Source organism: Nilaparvata lugens, chromosome 7 (assembly GCF_014356525.2).
Source record: "Nilaparvata lugens isolate BPH chromosome 7, ASM1435652v1, whole genome shotgun sequence".
Lineage (NCBI taxonomy): Eukaryota > Metazoa > Arthropoda > Insecta > Hemiptera > Delphacidae > Nilaparvata > Nilaparvata lugens.
The window spans coordinates 28,024,001-28,047,925 of NC_052510.1; the positions used below are offsets into that span (position 1 = coordinate 28,024,001).

The following is a 23,925-nucleotide window of genomic DNA, read 5'->3' on the forward strand; positions in this document are numbered from 1 at the left end:
TGATAAATCGGCATAACAATATTGAGAGATACCTTAGACTGATACTGACATTCAGTGTTGTTTAATATCATTCTTTAAATGATAACTCATAGTTAGCCTACATTTTGGAGATTCAGTTTTTTACACTCAGGCTACCGATTATGTGATGAAGAATAAATTAATTTTCTTAAAATGTATGAATTCATTTTATATATGATTATTTAATTGTTTTACTAATATTTTGTTGATGAAACGTTGGTTACATAAGTATCATGCTCAATTTATTCAAAAGATTTATGGTGTTTAATGGTGCGCATACGGTACATGATTTTATAATGCCAAGGCCGTTATCTCAGCCTATACCGTACCTAATACCTTCTGCCATCCACAAGAAATTACCATACTACTGTACGCGTGACTCCCACACATAGTTCTCTCTCCCTCCAATTTTTACTTTACAGTATTCTTCCTCATCCTTTCACAAAAGTTGTAAAGTCAGTCATTAGTGAAAACCTCTTTCTGAATATTTGAAACAGCAGTTGAAAATAAGATTTTGAAAAGTTTAAAATTCATTATTTAGATACTATTAATCATTGATATGTACAGCCTAAATAATATAGCAACGTTGCCACATCGTTTTTAACAATGTATAAATATACAAAATATTGCATCTCAATTATGAAAAGGATCATTGTTGATGTTGAATCATTGAAAAATATAATATTATCTTGACAAAAAGAATATAAATTGATTATTTTAAACTAGAATGTAAAGTTAACATTATTTACATAAGATATACTAGTATATAGAAGGCAGAGAATCGGCAACACTGTTCTCCTATCTTTCTCCATTGCCATTATAACATGGACCTCACTGTAAAAGGGGTTAGTAATAGTTTATAGGTACCTACTTCATTCTCTTAATAAAGATTTACTAGTATATAGAAGGCAGAGAATCGGCAACTCTGTTCTCCTATCTTTCTCCATTGCCATTATAACATGGACCTCACTGTAAAAGGGGTTAGTAATAGTTTATAGGTACCTACTTCATTCTCTTAATAAATACTTCATCCCAATCTCAATGTCTTATTTATTTCTGAATTGACTCAGTTAAGATAAAATGGTCATTGATTAAGCTATAAATTGAGAAGTTATTAAAGATTGCTGTTTGACTAGATAGCATGACTAGTCTCATAAATGTTTTTTTATATTTGTCTGTTTCTTATTTTAATACAGCGTGTTGAAAAATCAGTTCCTTGAACAAAACATAATTTAGTAACAAAATAGCTATTTTATTTTGTCATCCAATGATTGTCGGAATAGGCCCTTTCTATTCTAATCCTTTTCCAATGTTAACCGGTTATTTTCAAATCATATTCTCTCTCACTCTCTCTTATTTCTCAACAACTATCGCATATTCTTGTGTACTCTATCTATACTTTCATCCGACGCTATCTCACTTCTGATATCTTCCTCGTAGTAGGTATAATACAATAGATGCTTGAAAGATTTTATATAATTATTATAGAAAATAATGAAGAACTTCTCTTAGCTGATGGATGGTGTTAACTTTTTGCTGCTCTACGGTTATTATTTCATTTTGAGTCAATATGAGCATAGAGTAAGAATATTAGAGTCTATCTATGTATTGTGCATGCTATCATCAGGAACTCGTTTCTGGACATATTATTCCTTCACCTTTGAACCTAGCCAGCTTGCTCTGTCACTCTCGCTCTCTTCTCTCCCACACTCAATTATCCCCCTTCGTTCACATATTGGGGAGGTCGGTCTCACAAACTGAAAATAGCTTTAGTAAATTTAACATTTTTATGTTTCAAATACAGTATAGACACTCTGCTTTATACGATTCCGTATGTATAATACAACATTTTTAGCTGTCATCTTATGTTTTCCTTCTATTGATTTTTAGTCAGCTATATAATTTGAAGAGATTTATAGATGAATAATTGTTGGTTGTTGGGAGGATTAGTGACTGAAAACCCTTCAATAACGTAAATAAATTATTTGTCACGTAGGCCTAGATCATTTGATTTGTCAATGTCCCTTGCCCTTTTCACTTTCTCAGCATTTGTTCAGCATCTATCATATTAATCCCAATCGTTACAACAACAATAAATGGTTAGTTTTCCTCCAATTCTTATATATGAGAAAAACAATGGACACAATAGAATATTGAATTGAATCTGAATCAATATAAAATGTATATAAATGGAAAATTACATATTGAGACTATTACTATATGCAGCTGCACGACGATATATCGACACAAATCATCACAATATGGGTCCTGAATTTTCAAGACCACCGCCCTCCACTATAAGCAATCAATCCCTCCTTCACATCTCACTCAGTCACCAATACATCGATCGTAACTTGTAACCTTCGACACATTTAAAACTCTATTACGAGATACCGATATCTCTCCGATAAATACGATATGATGATCCAAGAATTAGTGAATAGTTCAGGAATGCCGGTAGGCTAAAGTTTCAAGTACGATTGGGACAGAGACAGTCATGTAAGTGGGGACTTGCAGTGAGATAGAAGAAGAAGAAGATCCTTCGAGGCGCATCTTCATTTACTCATAGTTCAGTTGATTCTGCTTCGACTAACCAGTGAGTGTTACATGCCGACTAAACGCTGTTGCTGCAGTTATTGCTCAATAGGACAGAATAGATTTTGAATAACAATAAAACGCCTTCTTAACAAGTCGCACCCGAAATCTAGTGAGATGCATTGCGCTAGTGCTAACGTGTTGGCCGGTGTAATAAGCCTACTTCTTTCAAGTTTGCAGTTTATCTCAGGTGAGTTGAAAAAACATCAATTATTGAGATTTGGCATTTGATTATCAAATATTTGAATTCCATTCTTGTTGGAATATTTGAAATAGTTCTTAATTTTCAATTTGAGAAATATTTATTCCTGTGATAATAAAGAATGTTAGATTTTATAATAAAGGACATTATTATTTTTTTAATTATAAGTTAACAATAATTTAAGTTATAGTTACCTATATGATTATTGAATTATTTTAGCCATATTTTATATAGGTAGGTACTTTGTTTCTACGCAAGGAATATAGGTAATCAACGCTATATAGGTGAGTGCATGTACGAAAATGTATTGAATTTTTGTTTTTCTACCACAATTAGATCAAAATATAATTTTTGGAAATATGGTATCTGATTTAATTCGAGAAGAGATCGCACAATTATTTTTAGGTTGTATTCAATTACGGTAATTCACATTGATAATTATAATTAAACGAAAATCCAAAGTTGTATGCTATAGACCACCCCGAAGACTTCTGCTACTACAATTATTGACGACAGAGTTAACAGCTAGATCGAAATCCGATCAGAATCACTATGGTATCCAAAAATTATTTGCTAGCCCGGGAATTGAACTGGTTCCTCACAAAGCAATTTTACATTGACATTTTTTTTCATATCTGTAGAGAAAATAGGGATCTATGGTACCTATATAGATTATTGGAACAAAATTCGATTTTTCAATTACACTGAGATCAACAACAAAATTGACTTGATTGACATAATTGTTTAATAATGAAGAAACATTTAACAATATTATTCTACTTGTGTTGTGAATTCACATTGTTATTTTTTTTAAATTGTCAACATATTTTTGCAAGTTTTCATACAACTATTACATTTTTGTGGGAGAATTGCAATTGTCAGTGGTGTACAAATCGAATAGAACGTCTGTTCGACCAAACTCCAAAAAATTGTTCATTGCTAATTTTAGGTGATTTTACAATACCGGTACTACATTATTTCATGACTAGCAGAACAACAACTTCCAAGAAGATTGGAACTACTGATTAGAAAACGTGATGAAGATCACAGTAGTGAAATTTACTGTTGATTACACTAAATGTTTGAATAATAAGTATAGTGAAAGTTCTACAATTCAAGGTTTTAATAATTATTAATCTGAAAATTCATCAGTGCCAAAATTACTCATACACTACTCAACTTATGTACCATAGTTATGCTAATAAATAATTATTATGACTTGTAAAACACGTCCAGTGAGCCGGCACGTATTTCTCTGATTACGCGATCATTTTTATCTCTAATCATAATTCCTATGTATGTACCTATTATAAGTACCCTAGCCTAAATACCTAGTACGGTACCTATAATAGGTACGGTACGGTACTGTTAGATTGACACTGCAAACAAAAAGAGTAAAGTTTGGAGAAATTGAATTTAATCTAATAGAAAACATTTTATACATTCTGAATTCTCCTTTCATATATTTCTGTAACAATTCTATCCGTATAAAGTACTTAATCAAGCTAAAAATTTCATAAAATAACATAATTCATTAATAACTTGTTTCATGGAAGTAGGAGAAAAATTCAGTTTTTGTTGAATCCTGTAGTAGGCCTACACTCCAAAATAAAAATCTAATAGACTTATTATATATGTGGAAATTTCAAGAGCAATTTAGGTACCATTGACCGCATGTTTGTTTGAACTTTGAATAAACTTGACAAGTAGAAATGTTAGAAGATCATTTCTACCATCAGCAAGTCATTTGTAAGCCTAGTCATCAACAATCTGATTCTTATTCACATAGCACTCTTGTGAGCCTGTTTTGGCTGATCCACTGGCAAATAAAAAATCAGTTTCGCACGGATTTACATGCATCTGGCAAGAGGCCATTTTAACCGAAGCTGCCTTTCCGTAGCCACTTCTCATACTGCTTTCCAATGCTTAGGAATTCTCCTTGCCTGAAACAATCAGAATGGCTGCCTACCTATAGAGTGTTTCCAAACCTCCTATTATTTCTGGGAAAGAAGCATTTCTAAATATAATTTATTTATGTCCTAATTTTGTTGTATTTTCTTTCTATATTTTGTCATTTTTCTGTCTAGTTGTCATAAATGTTTGTCACTACCGATGCTCAGCCATTTTATTTAGAAAAAAAATAGTAAGTGGAAAAAAACAAATGACGCCTGTGTGAGTAACCAAGGACTTTCAGAAAGTTTGAAGATGATATTTAGATGTGTTTCTTACCTAGGAGCAATACCCTAGACTATTGGTAGGGAGTTCGGGAACACCTGTATACTGTATACCTATGTAGATTTTAGAGCTGTGATAAGTTGTTATTGGTTTGCAGAGCTACGTGACTGGTGAATTTGCAACTTGTGGTGATGAATGAATTATATGACACAATCTTGAACCACTTTGCACCGATTAAGTAGTTTATATTAACTGAGATTGCATTTCCATGCAATTTGTTTCACCAACAAGCGCACTATAATAATTATACTAATTTCATATCTTCCACAGTATTGCACCTTCTACAATGTAATAAAAATGTTATAGGTAATTTATTTTTTTAGAAAAGTTATCAATCTGAACTGACAAAATTACTATATGAGCCCATGGATATCAATAATATATTACTGTATAAATATACTTATAAACATACTACCGTTAAACCGGCTAACTTGGGACAGTAGTCTAACTTGGGACAGTTTAACCCCTTCCCTCCAATACCAACTTACCAGCTGTCTGTGCAATTCATTCCGAGTTCTGGCATTGTGGATTTGTTGAGAACACATTATTGAAAATATTAATAACGTTTTGAACATCTAATTAACAGCTAAGATACTTTTCTAACAGTCAACAATCTACTATCACTAACCTAGAAATTGAGCCTTTAATAACTTCTATTGTAAACACTCAATTATTAAACACAATAATTATTTTATCTATTATTCAATTATTTTACAGTTGAAGTATTTTTATTATGAATATGAAACATATTATTCAAAATCTAATGTCACAAGTTAGCCTTCAACCATTCAATTGTCTTATTTCAGGCAAATTATATTAGTGTCCCAAGTTACCCAACCTCTGCGGGTAACTTGGGACACCATTTTTTTCAGAACAGGTTGGAATAAAATAATGAAATTGAATGTATATATTTGAAGTATTATTAAAGACCTAAGTTTTGAGCACAGGAGAAATAAACTATTAAAATAATAATGGAACTGAATTTCAAGTCAAAGTTGAAAACTGTCCCAAGTTAGCCGGTTTGATGGTACATTACTTTCATATCATTATAAATATCCAGGGCTAGGTACTTTTTTGTGATGAAATAGAATAATATAATACAGTCGGCCTACTCGTTATACATAATAAAAAGCTCTTACTTAAAAAAACAATTCATGTAGGCCTATTAATGTAGAATGGAATGTTTTTAAATAATTTTATGAAGTTTTTGTGTTGTTTTTTTAAGATGAGTAGTATCGTGTTCATGATATGAAAATGGTAGAACTACATATTATATTCTCTTATTTCATCACTAAAGTTTCATATGTATGTATTTTCTTATTTTTTCAACAATCATAATAATTTTATAATTCATGTCATTTTTGTTTTACAATATGATTTAGTTTCTATTATTATTCAAATTTGCAACTGAAGCAAAACTTCAATGCACACGGGTGTACTAAAAAATGCCGGTTGTGAATAATTTGCATCTATTTTTTTTCTTTATATTTTTAATCTTGTGCACTATAGTAGGCAAAACAACTGAATCTGATTTCAGTTCTTCAAGAGCCATTGTAAAAAAATGAAGGGTACAGGTAGGCTACCGTACTAACTCGATAAGTAGAATTTTTATTTTGTTAGAATAAGAATTGTACATTTTCAATTGTTTAAATACAATAAATTCTTCATTATTTGGAGCAGGAAATCGGTTTAAATGTCTGTTTTCCTCTCAAAAATCATAATTCAGGCATAACCATGATAAATAATAATTAAGAATATAAAGAATAATGTACGGTGCTATACCACACTGTATATTTGATTATTTTATAACTTTATTCATAAACCTATCTGATGAATTATTATAAGCATTAATAACCACAAATATGAAATATTCAGTATATTCTTCAGCTTCTTTATTTCAGACGGAAATAAAATTATTGTTATAATAATTATTATAGATATAATAATCTTTTTGTGCTCTTCTGCCATTAAATTTGAGAAATCACATTCTTCACTCTTCATTGATCTAAATCTTTATGATAAATTCGCTTACAGTTCTCCGGTTAGTTGAGAAGGATATGATAATTATTATTGGCAAGAATGATGCCATTAGCACGAGGTGTTCCCAAGCTGTCACCCATCCAAAAACTGACCGCGCCCGACGATGCTCAACTACGGTGATCGGACGAAAACCGGTGTATTCAACGTGGTATAACCGTTGGCAAGAAATGATGTTTATTGCTTATTGAGAAGAACTTTGAATATTTTTTCATTCGTTATTACCAGAGACAAACGAATAATAGTGTTCTCTTCTCTCTATTATTACGTAAGAACACGGTTGAAATTTATTGAAGATGCAAAATAAAGAAAAAAGATTAAAAACTTAAAGAAGGAAGATGGTTTGAGGAAGAGGTGCTTATTATTTGGACACGCCAGGATGACTTCTCATGGTCACAAGTGTGCAAAACAATAAATTATTAACAAAATTACGCTTCCTTCCCAGTCGTCATATCACAACACATAAAAATGAACTGATCAATTAGGTCAGGATCATGCAGCTTTTGTTCTTCAGCGCCTGACAGTGGCTCCGTGAACTTGTAGTGCACAAGTCCGAAAAAAATTGAAAAAATTGACAATAAACTAAGAATTTTGTGTCGGAAGAATATCCAAAAATTAAATTTTGTACAAGCACCGTTTTTTTACAAGCTTTTGAAGTCGCGGTCAAGGTCATTTTCCAATGCTAATTTCCCTATGCTGGAAGTGTGAACTTTTAGTGCACATGTCAGAAAAAATCTGGAAAAATTGACAATAAACTACGAATTTTGTATCGTCTGAATATGCAAGAATTGAGTTTTGTACAAGCACCGTTTTTTTAGACGATTTTGTAGATGAAGTGAGTCAAGGTCATACATATCATTGATGCTGGCTACCTGCCAGCTACGCCACCGCTCATGCAAGCAATATGCAAGCGTGATAAAACGGTTTATATAACTTTGAATAAATAAAATACTGTATCCAGTGCATTTGCATTGCATTTCCCCTGCTATTATGGACTAAATGCAATGGTAAACACACACACACACACACACACACACACACACACACACACACACACACACACACACACACACACACACACACACACATATATATATATATATATATATATATATTATATATATATATATACATGAATTTATTTATTTTTGCCAAAAACAAAATACAAAAAATAAATATAAGTATATGCTACTGCACTTAAACCAAGATACATACATTTATTTAATTATATACAATAACGAAATTATATCCTTTATATTATAAATAATAGTTTTAAAATTAAGATTCAATTTATGATCACATGCATAAGTACAGTAGGTGAGGCAAAAACACCGGCAAAAGGAAGATTCCTTGTGCGCCAGTGTGAGTCGTAAATCAGCTTAATCAGGGATGTAATATATAAACTTGAATCTAGCGTATGAAGTGTTCGAAAATATAATTTATAATATGAAGTTGATTATTGTATGAAAGTCAACGATTGGAAATAATTCAAGTTTAGCCATGCCTATATGGCTCTTTTTCTGTGTTTATTATTTCGGAAATTATTAAGTGGAAATTCACTTTCTAGTATATTTATGAATTTACTGCTAATGTAGTAAAGTTGCCTTCTAAGAAGAGCTGAGTTGGTGTTATATATTTCATATTTTCTTATTGTATTAGGTCTAAGATTATAATTTATGTCATCGGCTAGAGGGAAATTATGCTCGTATTTAAAACTGTAATTTGTTATGCAACTAAGATATAACTGTCGTATAGTTTTAACATCAAATTCACTGAACAAAATCTTACTATCATAAGTTCTAGGTTTCTTTGAAATTGTCTTTATGATGAATTTTTGTATTAGAAAAAGATTTTTAATATGGGTATCGAAAGTCACACCCCAAACTATTAACCATATCGCATTAGGGATTCTACTAGTGCCGTATAGACCTGTTTCCATTATGAGAAAGATAGCACATTTTTCAATTTATAAAATATGTATTTTAGTCTCTTACATAGGAAGTTAACATGGATGTCCCATTTGAGACCCTCATCGATTCATATACCAAGATATTCGAGGTTTGATTTCCTATTAATAACAGGGCAGGAACATCTATTAATGTTTGGTTGATTTATTGAAGAACAGTTTGAATGGATTTTTAACTTATTGATTGTTAGGTTTACCCTCTCTATTTGCTGAAAAAGCGATGTAATTGGTTTTTTCTACATTTAAACTCAAAGCATTAGAGTCCATCCAGTTCTTCACAATTTTCATATCTTGCTCTGCAACAATGAAAGTATCATTCCAATTATTTTCTGAAAATATAATCACTGAATCATCAGCAAAAGATGAAATTCTCCCATTCTTTAGCTTAATATTCAGCAAATCATTTACATAAAGAATGAAAAATATTGATGAAAGAACAGTTCCCTGGGGCAGGCCGTAAGATGACAGTTTCTCTATATACTTTTATTGTTATTTATTGTTAAAATTTGGAATCTATCTTCCAAGTAACTTCTTATAAACTTTAATGAATGACCTCTGAAACCATACTTTTCCAATTTGTTGCAAATTTTATCATGTGGTATGGTATCGAAAGCCTTAGATAAATCCATGAAGATTGCAAGTGGTTTTTTCTTGGAATTTAACATATCTGTTACACTGTTTACAAAATACACTAGCGCATCCTCAGTACTTTTATTAGGTTGGAAACCATATTGGTTTTTATTAATAATGTTATTTTTTGTATGAACTTCATTATTCGTTTTTTAAATAATTTTTCAAATATTTTGGCAAGGTTGCTAATTAAGCTTATTGGTCTATAGTTACCTGGATTATTTTTATCACATTTTTTAAGAATCGGTTTAATGTTTGCTATTTTAAATGAATCAGGAAATACAGCTGTTTCAAAACATTTATTTACAATGTTCAGCTATTAGATCTGCTATCTGCTTTAGAGCTCTATTATTAATATTATCAGGACCTGGACAAGAGTTATTTTTCAGAGTTTTTATAGTTTCTATCACCCTCGATGGATTTACGGGACTGAGAAAAAGAGATGCATTCAATTCATTGGTTCTCTTATATGGGAAATCTGATGTGGTGGTATTTTGTTCAATTTGAGCAGCCAAGTTTTTACCAACTTGCGAAAAATATCTATTTAATTCAGCTGAATCTATTTCTGGTTCATCATGTTTATTTTTTGTATCATCAATGATTTAATTTATGTAATTCCATAGTTTACGTTTATCACTCCTGCATTCATCTATTTTTGATCGATAATAGTTTGTTTTTGTTTCATCAATTAATCTATTTAATACATTTTTATATGCTTTAAGATCATGTTTCAGTTTTGTGTTGAAAGGTTCTTTTATTGATCTCTTATATAATTTATCTTTAGTTCGTCTTATTGATTTTATTAGTCCAGAAGTAATCCATGGCTTCAAAGGCTTATATCTGTGTGGTATTTTTATTTCCTGACTAGAATTTTCAATACACTCAGTCAAAACCGAACAAATATTTTTAGCAAATCGTTAACGTCATTGGATTGATTTTCATAAATACTATCCCATTTTTTATTACTCAATAAATCCTTTAATTTTGTATAGTTAATTATTTTCTTATTGCTTATATAGTTGATTTTTTTATCTTGTTTAAAATTACTCAATCCTAAATGTAAAGTCACTGAGTAATGATCAGTAATAGTTGTTTTAAATATGTTATATTTAGTTGTTTTCTGGTATATATATATATATATATATATATTATATATATATATATATATATATATATATACAGTCTTCTCGGTTGAGAAAGGAGTTACAGTCTCCGAAAATTTCCCCCATTTCTAATGTAAGTTTGTTCAAGTGTTTTCAATCTATTTATATCGTGTCTCCTGTTTTAATTTATATTAAAAACTTTAAAGTGTCTTCTGTTATGTGCTATATATATATATATATATATATATATATATATATATATATATATATTCAAGGTCATTTTCCAATTCTAATTTCCCTATGCTGGAAGTGGAGAATCATTCCTGATCTCGTATGAATTTTGTACAAGCACAGTTTTCAAGGAAAACTTTTCAAAGTTCTATATTAGTAATAGTGATACTATGGGGAATTCTTGAGTAATGAACCACAAAAGTCAAGTTCATTGTATTTCTTGAGCTATTATGTCGGGAATGCGATGGTCAAGATATAGAGAATCATTCCTGATCTCGAATAAATTTTGTACAAGAACAGTTTTCATGAAAAAAAATTCAAAATTAAATACTAGTTAAAGGACTCCCCTCTTGGGAATTCTTGAATAATCAACCACAAAAGTTAAGTGCATCGCATTTCTCCTGCTATTATGGACTGAATGCATTGTTAAACATAAATAGATAAATAAATAAATGAATAAATAAATAAATAAATAAATAAATAAATAAATAGATAGATGGCTAGATAGCCTGATAGATAGATAGATAGATAAATAAATGTTTTATTGTAGTAGCAAGTGAAAACATCAAAATGCATTACAACATCCAATGGTAACAACAAAAGCAAACACATAACAGATAAATAGAACAATTAGGTACTATACCATAATTCACAATTGTACATAGATAAATCACATTACCGTATAATTAATTCTATGCCCAGAATTCTCTGATCTCAATGTAATAATCATCTAATAAGGGCTATTAATACACTTCAAGATTTATTTGGAAAAATTAATTGATTGTATAAATGCAATTCTTTGACAAAATTACCTTTAATTTATTTTTAAATTTTGTAATATCCAGGTTTCTGATGAGAGGATGTAGAAAATTGAATAATTTTATCGCTATATAGATGAAAGTTTTTTGAGTCCTGGTGTAATTGAACCTGATCAGACCTAAAGTACTCCTTTTTCTTGTTCTATATGAGTGATGTGAATCCAACTTATCATATAAATTAATATTTTCTTTTAAGTACAGTAGGCTCTGGAAAATGAATAGTGCAGGTACCGTCATCAAACCAAGATAAACAAACCCCTCTCTACAATGAGCTCGGGAAGGGAGACCACAAATCAGTCTGATACATGTTTTTTGCATTCTCAGTAGTCTTACACTAGAGGACTTATGACCCCAGAGTAAGGTCCCTCGACTCAAATGACTTTGGATGAATGCAAAATAGATTGTTCTCAGTACCTTGGAACTTACACACAGTCTCAATCTGCGTATCAGGAATATGCCTTTACTGATTTATGATTCAATTTTCATAATGTTTCTCTTCCAATCCAGATTCTCAGAAATCGTAAATCCTAGAAAATTAACAGAATTATTTACAGCTCCCGTAGTATTTCTTCTCATATAATCCAATTCTAAATCTTGTATCTTTCCTTCATTAATGCATGAAATATTAGCAGTACACCAATCCTGAGTAGTTTCAGAAATAGTTTTTAATTCGTTTTCAGTACTTCATATGAATTTGACTTAAGACAGATATTAATGTCATCAGCAAAGAGAAAACTCTGTACTGATGGATTTGATAAAACATTGGGCAAGTCATTCATATAAATGATGAACAGGATTGGACCAAGAATTGATCCCTGAGGAACACCATGCTTCACAGGAAAATATCCTGACTCTTTCCTATCACAAAAAACCTTCTGAAATCGACCACATAAATATGACTGCATTAGTGATACAGCCCCCTCCTTGGATCCATAGAACTTTAACTTTTCCAATAGAAGAGTATGAGAGACAGTATCGAATGCTTTTGATAAATCATGTAGTCTTACATTGACGCAAGCTCTATTATCTAGATCAAGAATACAATTACTGATGAAAGGAACAGCTGCCTTAACAGTTCCTAGTCCAGACCTATATCCGAATTGAGAGTCATCAAATAAATGATTCTTCTCAAAATATTCCACAATTTGTTCATTGAGGATGATCTCCAGCAATTTGGACAAAATTGATATGATAGAGATTGGTCTGTAGTTTTCAAAAACATAAACATGAAAAACTTTACCTGACCTGATACAAGTTATAAAACCGTTATATACTAGAATCATTTTTGTGTGAAAATTTGGTTTGGTTTTGTAGTATACCAGAAACCAGATGTTATGCAAAACACATGACATAAATCAGTTATAATATTTAATAGTTTGTTGATTGGAATTCACTCTATCCTACATGTTTTAATAGAGATTACACACGTTGAGTATTAATCTTTGAGACTTATTTATTTCTAATATTCTACATGGCGCAGTCGGTAAATAAAAATCACAGCAAATGTCAACCATTCGACGGAACAACCGAAGATTTGATATATTGGCACGAAAGGTTCAAGATTTTCCTACGAAATGGAAACATCAAAAATGAAGAAAAAAACGAGACTTACTACTTCAGAATCTGGGACCGCAACCATTCAAGATAGTTTTCGATTCTATGCATCCGACCCCCATAAACAACATTGGATTTAATGATGCGATAGAAGTCTTAAACAAATACTACACGAAACCACAAGCACCTCTATCCCAGAGAGTTTGTTTTTCTCGACGATTCCAGAATGAAGGTGAGACCATAACTCAATTTGAACTAGATTTAAGGTTTCTTGCAGGAAATTGTAATTTTGGTGATAACCTGGATGAACGTTTAAGAGATCAGTTCATATTAGGCATCAACAATGATAGTTGGCAACTTGAGTTATTGAGAATGCATGCATCAACACAAACAACTTTTACAAAAATAGTAGAATCAGCAAAATTGCTAGAAACTGTTAACCTTCAACAGCAAGAAATTAAAAACAGTTCTACAAATTTGAATAGAGTAAAAATTTCTGATAAACATCAGGCAATGGAATCTAACCCTCAAAAGTACAACAAAAAATATGAAAAGAAATCGACTCTAAAATTGAACAAAAATACACATTGTCTCCATTGTGGAAACCGGCGACATTCTGATGGTGTCATGTGCACTGCAAATAACAAATTTTGTAAAGCTTGCGGAGGTAAGAACCATTTTGCTAGAGCATGTCTAAAAGTAGGGAACGCTACAATTGTAAAAGACAAACAGATAAATCAGGTCCGCGAAAATTTATCAATAGAAGATGACAACCTGTCATTTTCCGATATTGAACATATAAGAACTCTGGAAAAAGGCTGTAAAGTAATGGTGAACATTAAACTCAACAACAACACAGTGAAAATGCTGTATGATCCAGGTGCCGCTTACAGCGTTATTAATGAGAAATTATGGAAAAAAATTGGAAGTCCCATTTTAGAACCAACAAGAAACCTCACGGCATACACAGGGATTGACATTGAAACACTTGGAGAAACACATATAATGTCAATGCTTTTGGTGACTCCAGGAAATTACCAGTAATTGTTATAAAGAAAGATGACATACCTTTGTTTGGACTTAATTGGGTCCTCAAATTCGATCTACCCTTACCTCCCGGTGCTGAAATATGCTCAGTAAAAAAACGATAAGCTCTCCACAAAAAAAGAACTCAGTTTTGGTAAATAAAATAATCACAGATTTTTCTGATGTTTTCAATCCAAATCTGGGAACAATAAAGAACTGCAAGGTACTTTTCCACATGTCAAAAAATGCCATACCAATAGTTGCAAAACCACGTCCAGTTCCGTTTCCTTAAGAAAAGCAGTAGAAATGGAACTACAACGTTTAGTAGACAGTAATGTACTATCACCTGTAAACACAAGTGAAAAACCTATCACATGGTCCTCACCAATAGTTATTGTGGTGAAACCTACAGGAGCAGTCCGGATATGTGCTGATTTTAAAACCACCATAAACACGTTTATAAGTCCAGACAACTATCCCCTACCTAGGTTTGAAGAAATCACTTCAAAACTTACAGGAGGGAAAGAATTCACAATTATTGATTTGAAGGATGCATATCTACAAATGGAAGTTGATACTTCTGTACAAAAGTATCTCACTATTTCTACTCATAAAGGATTTTTCAGATATTCACGCCTTCCTTTTGGGATAAAAATAGCAACAGCAGCTTTTCAGTGTAAAATGGATCAAATCTTGGCTGGCTTGGAAGGCGTTGCATGTCTTTTAGACGATGTAATAATAACAGCTCTCACAAGAGAAGAACACATTAACAGAGTCAGGGAAGTGTTAAAACGTTTTGAAAACAATGGACTTCGAGTACAAACCACAAAATGTAAATGGTTTGAGGAATCAGTAAACTATTTGGGACACAGAATAGATCAAACAGGTATACACCCCACAACTGAACACATCAAAGCCGTAGAAGATATGCCATCACCGAAAAATGTCAAAGAACTAAGATCCTTCTTGGGATCAATCAACTACTACAGTAAATTTGTTCCACATTTACAATCACTGTGCGTTCCGTTACACAAATTACTTCAAAAAGGAGCAAATTGGCACTGGGATAAAAAACATGAACAAATCGCTACAAAATTGAGACATTTATTAACAACATCAGATACTTTAGCTCATTATGATGAATCACTTCCTCTAATTCTTGCCACAGACGCAAGTGAAGTCGGATTAGGTGCAGCTCTTTTTCACAGATATACTGATGGTACTGAAAGGCCAATTTTGTTCGCATCAAGACGACTTGACAAAGCTGAAAAACGGTACAGTGTGATTGAAAAAGAAGCATTAGGTTTAATTTTCGGAGTAACACGCTTTGAACAGTTCCTCTATGGCAGACATTTTGAGATTCGTACTGATCATAAAGCTTTAGTGAAAGTTTTCGGTGTAATTGAATCTGATCAGACCTAAAGTACTCCTATTTCTTGTTCTATATGAGTGATGTGAATCCAACTTATCATATAAATTAATATTTTCTTTTAAGTACAGTAGGCTCTGGAAAATGAATAGTGCAGGTACCGTCATCAAACCAAGATAAACAAACCCCTCTCTACAATGAGCTCGGGAAGGGAGACCACAAATCAGTCTGATACATGTTTTTTGCATTCTCAGTAGTCTTACACTAGAGGACTTATGACCCCAGAGTAAGGTCCCTCGACTCAAATGACTTTGGATGAATGCAAAATAGATTGTTCTCAGTACCTTGGAACTTACACACAGTCTCAATCTGCGTATCAGGAATATGCCTTTACTGATTTATGATTCAATTTTCATAATGTTTCTCTTCCAATCCAGATTCTCAGAAATCGTAAATCCTAGAAAATTAACAGAATTATTTACAGCTCCCGTAGTATTTCTTCTCATATAATCCAATTCTAAATCTTGTATCTTTCCTTCATTAATGCATGAAATATTAGCAGTACACCAATCCTGAGTAGTTTCAGAAATAGTTTTTAATTCGTTTTCAGTACTTCATATGAATTTGACTTAAGACAGATATTAATGTCATCAGCAAAGAGAAAACTCTGTACTGATGGATTTGATAAAACATTGGGCAAGTCATTCATATAAATGATGAACAGGATTGGACCAAGAATTGATCCCTGAGGAACACCATGCTTCACAGGAAAATATCCTGACTCTTTCCTATCACAAAAAACCTTCTGAAATCGACCACATAAATATGACTGCATTAGTGATACAGCCCCCTCCTTGGATCCATAGAACTTTAACTTTTCCAATAGAAGAGTATGAGAGACAGTATCGAATGCTTTTGATAAATCATGTAGTCTTACATTGACGCAAGCTCTATTATCTAGATCAATAATACAATTACTGATGAAAGGAACAGCTTCCTTAACAGTGCCTAGTCCAGACCTATATCCGAATTGAGAGTCATCAAATAAATGATTCTTCTCAAAATATTCCACAATTTGTTCATTGAGGATGATCTCCAGCAATTTGGACAAAATTGATATGATAGAGATTGGTCTGTAGTTTTCAAAAACATAAACATGAAAAACTTTACCTGACCTGATACAAGTTATAAAACCGTTATATACTAGAATCATTTTTGCGTGAAAATTTGGTTTGGTTTTTACCACATGACGGGCATATCCTTTGACTCGCAGTTAGGTTGTACATTAATAAGATATTTGTTACATCTTGATAAACTTTGCAGGAATTCCATGTTGCACCAAGAGCTACAGAGTAGCCTATAGTTGTCTAATAGTTGGAAATTATAACTTTGATGGGACTGTACAGAACACGGAAATTGGAATCAACGAGTAAAATTCAAAGTCTGGAATGACGACGTTACGATAGGTTTTACCCGAAAATGTTTTTCGTGTAAACTGTGCTTGAATTAAATTTGTAACCAACCCAGAATGGGGGTAGAATTGAGAGATCCCTAAATTCTAAAGGGCGAGTCATGGGACTTTATTAAACAATAAACTTCAGCATTCTATTAAACTTGTAAAATTTCATTAAATGAATTAGACTGATTCAAATTTGGACAATAACAAAAATAATCTATATCGGTTCATTGCACATCCTAAAAATTCAAGATGACTGCATGTAAGATTTTGCTAACTGCTTATTTGGATTCTAACTGTTCACGAAGGTAGCGTGGACTTTACTCATTTCTCATTTAGAAATTTATGATACTAGGGACTCTGTCATTCAAGGGTTTTTAGCATGAGCTAGAAAATATAATGGCACTAACAATCGATCAATTTATAAATTCATTACTATTTAGAAATTTTCACTACACTGATTACTCCCGGATAACCTACTAATTTAAACAAACATTGACGTATTCACTTCAAATAATTAATAAACTACTTCAACTTAACTTACGGCGAAAAATAATACATATTAACAAACTTAAACACCAAACACACACGTTAATTTTGAGCCCTCGAGGCCCGAGGCTACCTCTGGATTTTAAATGTGAATTCGGCCGCTGCTTGATTGGAACTGAACTATTCCACGCAAATTATGTTCCCCTTCCACCAACGAGACAACGGTCCATGTGGAGACGAGCATAATTCCGTGGGGAAAAAAATAATGCAAGTTTGAAATATTCCCAAATACACCTGTATTTTCTATCGCTAACGGAAATACAGTTCCGTGAGAATACCTGAACCCTGCAAAAAATTGGAGTCTTCCCGGACACAAGTTAGCAAAATCTTAATATGAGAAAATTATTTTTTAACAGAAAAATAAATTTCTCACGATAAAAATTTACACTCAAAATTCAGCTATAAGATCACTAAAGTCTCATTGTTGAAGTCCTAATTCTACACTTTTCGAATGAACCCATACTAAATTTATCTCTATGAAAACACAAACCCATAATTAATTTATTTATTTCAATATTATCACCATCACAAATTCATTCGTGATCAGGAATGATTCTATATTTATGTTAAACAATGCATTCAGTTCATGATAACAGGAAAAATGCGATGCACTTGACTTTTGTGGTTGATTATTCAAGAATTCCCATGAGGAGTCCTTTAACTAGTATTGAAATTTGACATTTTTTTCGTGAAAAGTGTGCTGGTACAAAATTCATTCATGATCAGGAATGATCCTATACAGGGTGATTCACGATTATGGTAAAATAATTTAATACGTGATAGTAGAGGTAAAAATAAGAAAAAAGGTTCTTATAAACATATATCCATAAACGCTTCATTAACGAGCTATACCGTACAGAGTGAAAGATTTCGCCCAGAATTCAGTTCCTCTGGTGATATACACCGATGCTGAATTGTTTGGGGACTAGTTTTTGAAAAACTTATGCTGGATTCATATAAAAATATATCTGAAAAAATGAATAAAACTAGTCTGGAAGCAGTAGTGTGAGTAGTTTTTGAGAAAAAAGTTGAAATATGCAAAAAATCTAAGTAGAAAAACACAGACTTCTACGTTTGATGCCCAATAACTTTCTTTAATGACCAGTAAACAAATAATTTTTCGCAATAAAAATTGTAGAGAATTTAATTCTGAAAAGAATGATGTAAGCTGTGTATACTAAATTTAAATAAAAGTTGAATAAAATGTATTCTTATGTAGTACATAACAGCACAAAAATTTGCTGTTTTATGAGGAGAGAACTAATAACTCATAAGTTGTAGCTGATTCGTAATTTATTGTCAATTTTTTTCAAACTTTTTCGGACTTGTGCACTACAAGTTCACGGAGCCCCTGACAGTTCAGTTAGAACAAGTACGGTAATCTACTAATTGGTACCAGAGACAAACAAATACTTCTCAATTAAACAGTATCTTTACTCTATATGTTGGCACTCGTACATAGAGTAGGCTAAAGATACTGTTTACCTACTATTTACCTATTTATTTGTCTCTGATAGTACCTACAGTATTGTATTTAGGCAGAGCCAAATGAATATAGAAATAAATTTCATGATGAAAAACATTTTTGAGATTGCCATCATGGATATTCTCTTTCTACACGTCATTACAAAGAGATTGATACCTTTTCCAAGTCTGTATACATTCAATCAATCAATAATTTTATTCAAATCAACACAACATAACATAAAATAAATCAAAACACAATAAAAAATAAATTTGCAATAAAATACAAAAACAGGATACACTTCAAGTAGTCATAGCACACTGGAGACGCCGTATTTGCTCATCGCACACTGGGAGCGAGCCGCGCCGCGCCGCGCAGCCGTGGACGCCGTGGAATTATTCCGCTGCCGGAACTTTTGGGAGAATACGGAGCGGAATTTTTCCTCTGAGGTGCGCTAGGAGTGGAACTCTCCTCTGAGCGCCGCCACCTTTCGGGTGCCTCTTCGCTACCCTCGGAATCTTTTATAGTGAGTTCCACGTTGTAATGGCAGTAAAGAAAGATAGGAGAACAGCGTTGTCAAGTCTATTAAATCAACACAATTTTGTCACTGAGTGTAAACAGCTGTTACTCGATTCATTCCATTACATTTTTTTTAATATTAGTTTTTTATATATATATTAAAGCAAAATGGCACTCACTCACTCACTGACTGACTGACTCACTCACTCACTCGCAGAACTAAAAATCTACCGGACCAAAAACGTTCAAATTTGGTAGGTATGTTCAGTTGGCCCTTTAGAGGCACACTAAGAAATCTTTTGGCAATATTTTAACTCTAAGGGTGGTTTTGAGGGTTTAAAGTTCGTCTTTTAGCATGTATATTCTTCTTATTCTCTTAATTATAATTGAAAAATGTCCATACCATAAATATGTTAATATAGAACTATAATCTAGAGAGAGTACCTCTTCGAAACAGTTGTTAACTGGTAACTAAATTAATAATTTTGTCAGGTTGGCATTAAGTTGAGTTGACTTTGTTAGGTTGGCACCAAGTTGAAGATTGAAATACATTTATCGCGGAAAAATTGATTGGGCACTGCTACTTCAATCAGAGCTATTCCTGGGAATATTATATTATACTAGCCGTCAGGCTCGCTTCGCTCGCCATATCCGTTTAGCCAGACGTTTAGTCTGGACCCCCGACTGGATCGGCCTAACATATGATAAAAATGAAAAATGCAGGCGAGCGAAGCGAGCCTGCTGATCTCATTCTTGGACGATCCAGTCGGGGGTCCAGGGGGCAGAACACCCTGACTAGACGGATATGGCGAGCGTAGCGAGCCTGACGGCTAGTCTTTTATATTCTGATCTTATTGAACCTCATGTGAATCACACTACTCTACCTTTTTAATCTACAATTTGTATTGTAAAACACGATTTATTTTAGTTCATAAGGAACTAGACTAACCCGAATGGAGGCAGAGTCAGAGGAGAGTCATATGTCCGGTACGCGGCGGCGCGGCGCGGTACGGCGCGGCTCGCTCCCAGTGTGCGATGAGCAAATACGGCGTCTCCAGTGTTCGACTGACAAGGCGACGCGGCGCGTCTCCAGTGTGCTATGAGCTTTACACGGCTTTCTAATTGTTAGGTTTAGCATGGTGGAAAAATCGTGTTTTCCGCTGCAAACAGTACTTCTCTCTCTTTTTCCTATGACGCTTCAGCCTTCATTCAACAAGACGTCATTTTGAAGCTTTAGAAATATTCTACAACACAGTGCCAATAATACTAGTATAATGTCTAAAATAACTACGCTTATATGGGCTACTAGATTCTAATAAAAACAGTATAAATTTTTAGTACCCTTTTATTAAAAACTTTAAAATATTTTAACGATTAGTTTCGAACATAGGTCATTTACAAGTTAAAATGTAAAAGATAAACAAGTTGATAGTAGATAATATGAACAGATGCTTATTTTCATATGATTCATATGTTATTATTTATTTTATTTATATATATAAAAGCGAAATGGCACTCACTCACTGATTGACTGACTGACTCACTCACTCACTCACTCACTCGCATAACTAAAAATCTACCGGACAAAAAACGTTCAAATTTGGTAGGTATGTTCAGTTGGCCCTGTAGAGGCGCACTAAGAAATCTTTTGGCAATATTTTAACTCTAAGGGTTGTTTTTAAGGGTTTAAAGTTTGTCTTTTAGCATGTATATTCTTCTTCTCCCAATCTCTTAATTATAATTGAAATTTCCATATCATATTATGTTACTATAGAACTATAATCTAGATAGAGTACCTCTTCGACACAGTTGTTAACTGGCAACTAAATTAATAATTTTGTCAGGTTAGCATTAAGTTGTGTTGACTTTGTTAGGTTGGCACCAAGTTGAAGATTTGAATGCATTTATCGCGGAAAAATTGATTGGGCACTGCTACTTCAATCATGGGAATATTATATTACTAGCAGTCAGGCTCGCTTCGCTCGCCATATCCGTTTAGCCAGCCGTTTAGTCTGCACCCCCGACTGGATTTTCCTAACATATGATAAAAATGCCCAAATGAAAAATGCAGGCGAGCGAAGCGAGCCTGCTGATCTCATTCTTGGACGATCCAGTCAGGGGTCGAGGGGGCGGAGCCCCCTGGCTAGACGGATATGGCGAGCGAAGCGAGCCTGACGGCTAGTTATTTATAAGCGAATAAAGTTCATTTAATCTCAAAGACCTTAAAGAGATAAGGTCTCTAGCATATTTCAGGTTCAACTTCTCTCCCTTAGCATCTTTAAGGTTTTGTTTAATCTAGTATCAATTTGTTTATTTTTCACATTTTAACTTGAAAATGACCCGTCAAAACTATAGTCCTTGAAATATTTTAAAGTTTTAAATAAAAGGGTACTTAAAGTTTTTATATTGTTTTTATTAGATAGTGTATGTCTATTGCAAATACATTTACAGAGTAGAAGTGAAATATTGTCCCCGAAAAATGTATGTCTTAAGCTTCTGCTTTTGAAGTTAAATTCATCATGAAAAGAGTACTCCAAATGAGACGATTCTCTTGAATATTATAGTTTGGTTGATTCTAAACACTTTGGTGGTAAAATGAATTCGATATCTCTCACAATAACTGAATAGCAAACGATATAACAATTTCCTTCAATAATGACCGCCATCTTGATTTTTTTAATGATGTCAAATATTTTCGTTGTTTCCATCATCAATATTCGTATTCGGCTTGTAACGAATATATTGAGACAATTTGCAAGTCTCTATCTTGAAGTAGTCATGAAAAAATAGATTTTATAGTTCTATAGCTAGTTTCCGTGGGCTACCTCATGCGTGTATGGAAAAACGCACCGTAAATCATGCAGCGTTATCATGAAGATATATTGTTAACAATAATATTCGTTTGGCTTTTATTGGTGGGGAGCTCCTGCCGAAAGTTCCACCTGGCCTGAGTTCATCATTTGAACCGTCAATGGTCTTTACGACGTGCCCATCACACGTGTGACCTGTTCATAAACTTTTTGCTATGAGCGGGGTTTGAACCCGGGATCACTAAATAAAGAACTGAATAGCTGTTCGGGATCTAAAGATATATTGTTTTAAAGCTGAAAAAACTAACTAAATTTCATAGATTTAACACTGTATCTCTTGCACAAGAAAAGGAATAATAGAAAGAAACATGAAAAAATTGAGAAAAAAGTTTTATACCGGGCTTTTGAAGGTTATAACTAATAAAATATGCGTTTTAAAGAGACATTTTATAGAACAAAAATTGTAGAGGTAGATTTTTTAAATGTTTTCGTCCAAAAACGGTTGAATATCTTGGACGGTTATTGATATACAAGCGATATAGCAAAACCCTAAAAAATTTGACGGCCATCAAGTTCTCTCGAGGTGTTTGCCTGTGATTTCGACTTATCATCATAGTGTTTCTGCTAGACCTCACAAATATTGAGAAATTTTCCACGGCTGTTACCCGAAAATGACCACGGAGTGCCTTCTTCATGATATTCACGCCCGGACTACAGGGAGAATACTAGCCAACCACGCAAAACGTCAGAGTTTGGTTCCCGACTGGGTGCTTTCTTTTGAAAACTTTCAACAATGTCCTAACTTTCAAAAATAAATTATTAGCTATCAGCTTTTATGGAAGATTAACAATACAAAATAAATGATCAAACTTTTCATCAGAAATAATAAAATCAATAACAATTAAAATAAATAATATAGTAATAATTCGATTTAGAAAATATACGGTACTGAAGCAATAAGCAATTTGAAGAGCAAAAAAATCAACTAATAACAAATACCTGAAACATTGTAATAATGATAACAAGTAGAATGTAAATACAGTTCTTCCATTGGGCAGATTTAAACATACTACAAAGGAGTTCCAATTCAAAGCTAGAGAACATAGTGAGTATTATTTTATCATATGACAAGGAAAGTAGTGTGAGTATGCCACACCAGATTTTTCTCTTTCCGTTGAACAACGGTCACCTAGTCAATTCAATATCATTTATTGCCAATTAGAATATTCAAAACATATTACAAAATCTTTATAATATGACATATTATTAAAAATATAAATAAATAAGCATAATTACTCATACATATACTTGAATAAAATTAAAATAAAATATAAAATCTAGG

The 23,925-nt window shown here is 32.7% G+C and overlaps 1 protein-coding gene and 1 pseudogene across 1 annotated transcript in view; one reads left to right on the forward strand and one right to left on the reverse strand.

Annotated features, from left to right (window-relative positions):
* The first annotated feature begins 2,459 nt into the window (after window positions 1–2,459).
* LOC111053039 (protein obstructor-E) overlaps window positions 2,460–23,925 on the forward strand; it is a 33,739-nt gene continuing 12,273 nt past the window's right edge. The window contains exon 1 of the mRNA XM_039432436.1: window positions 2,460–2,803. Coding sequence (XP_039288370.1) covers window positions 2,731–2,803 — 73 coding nt within the window. The 5' untranslated portion in view covers window positions 2,460–2,730. The remainder of the gene's footprint in view (window positions 2,804–23,925) is intronic.
* Window positions 7,134–7,252, reverse strand: LOC120352569 (annotated as a pseudogene).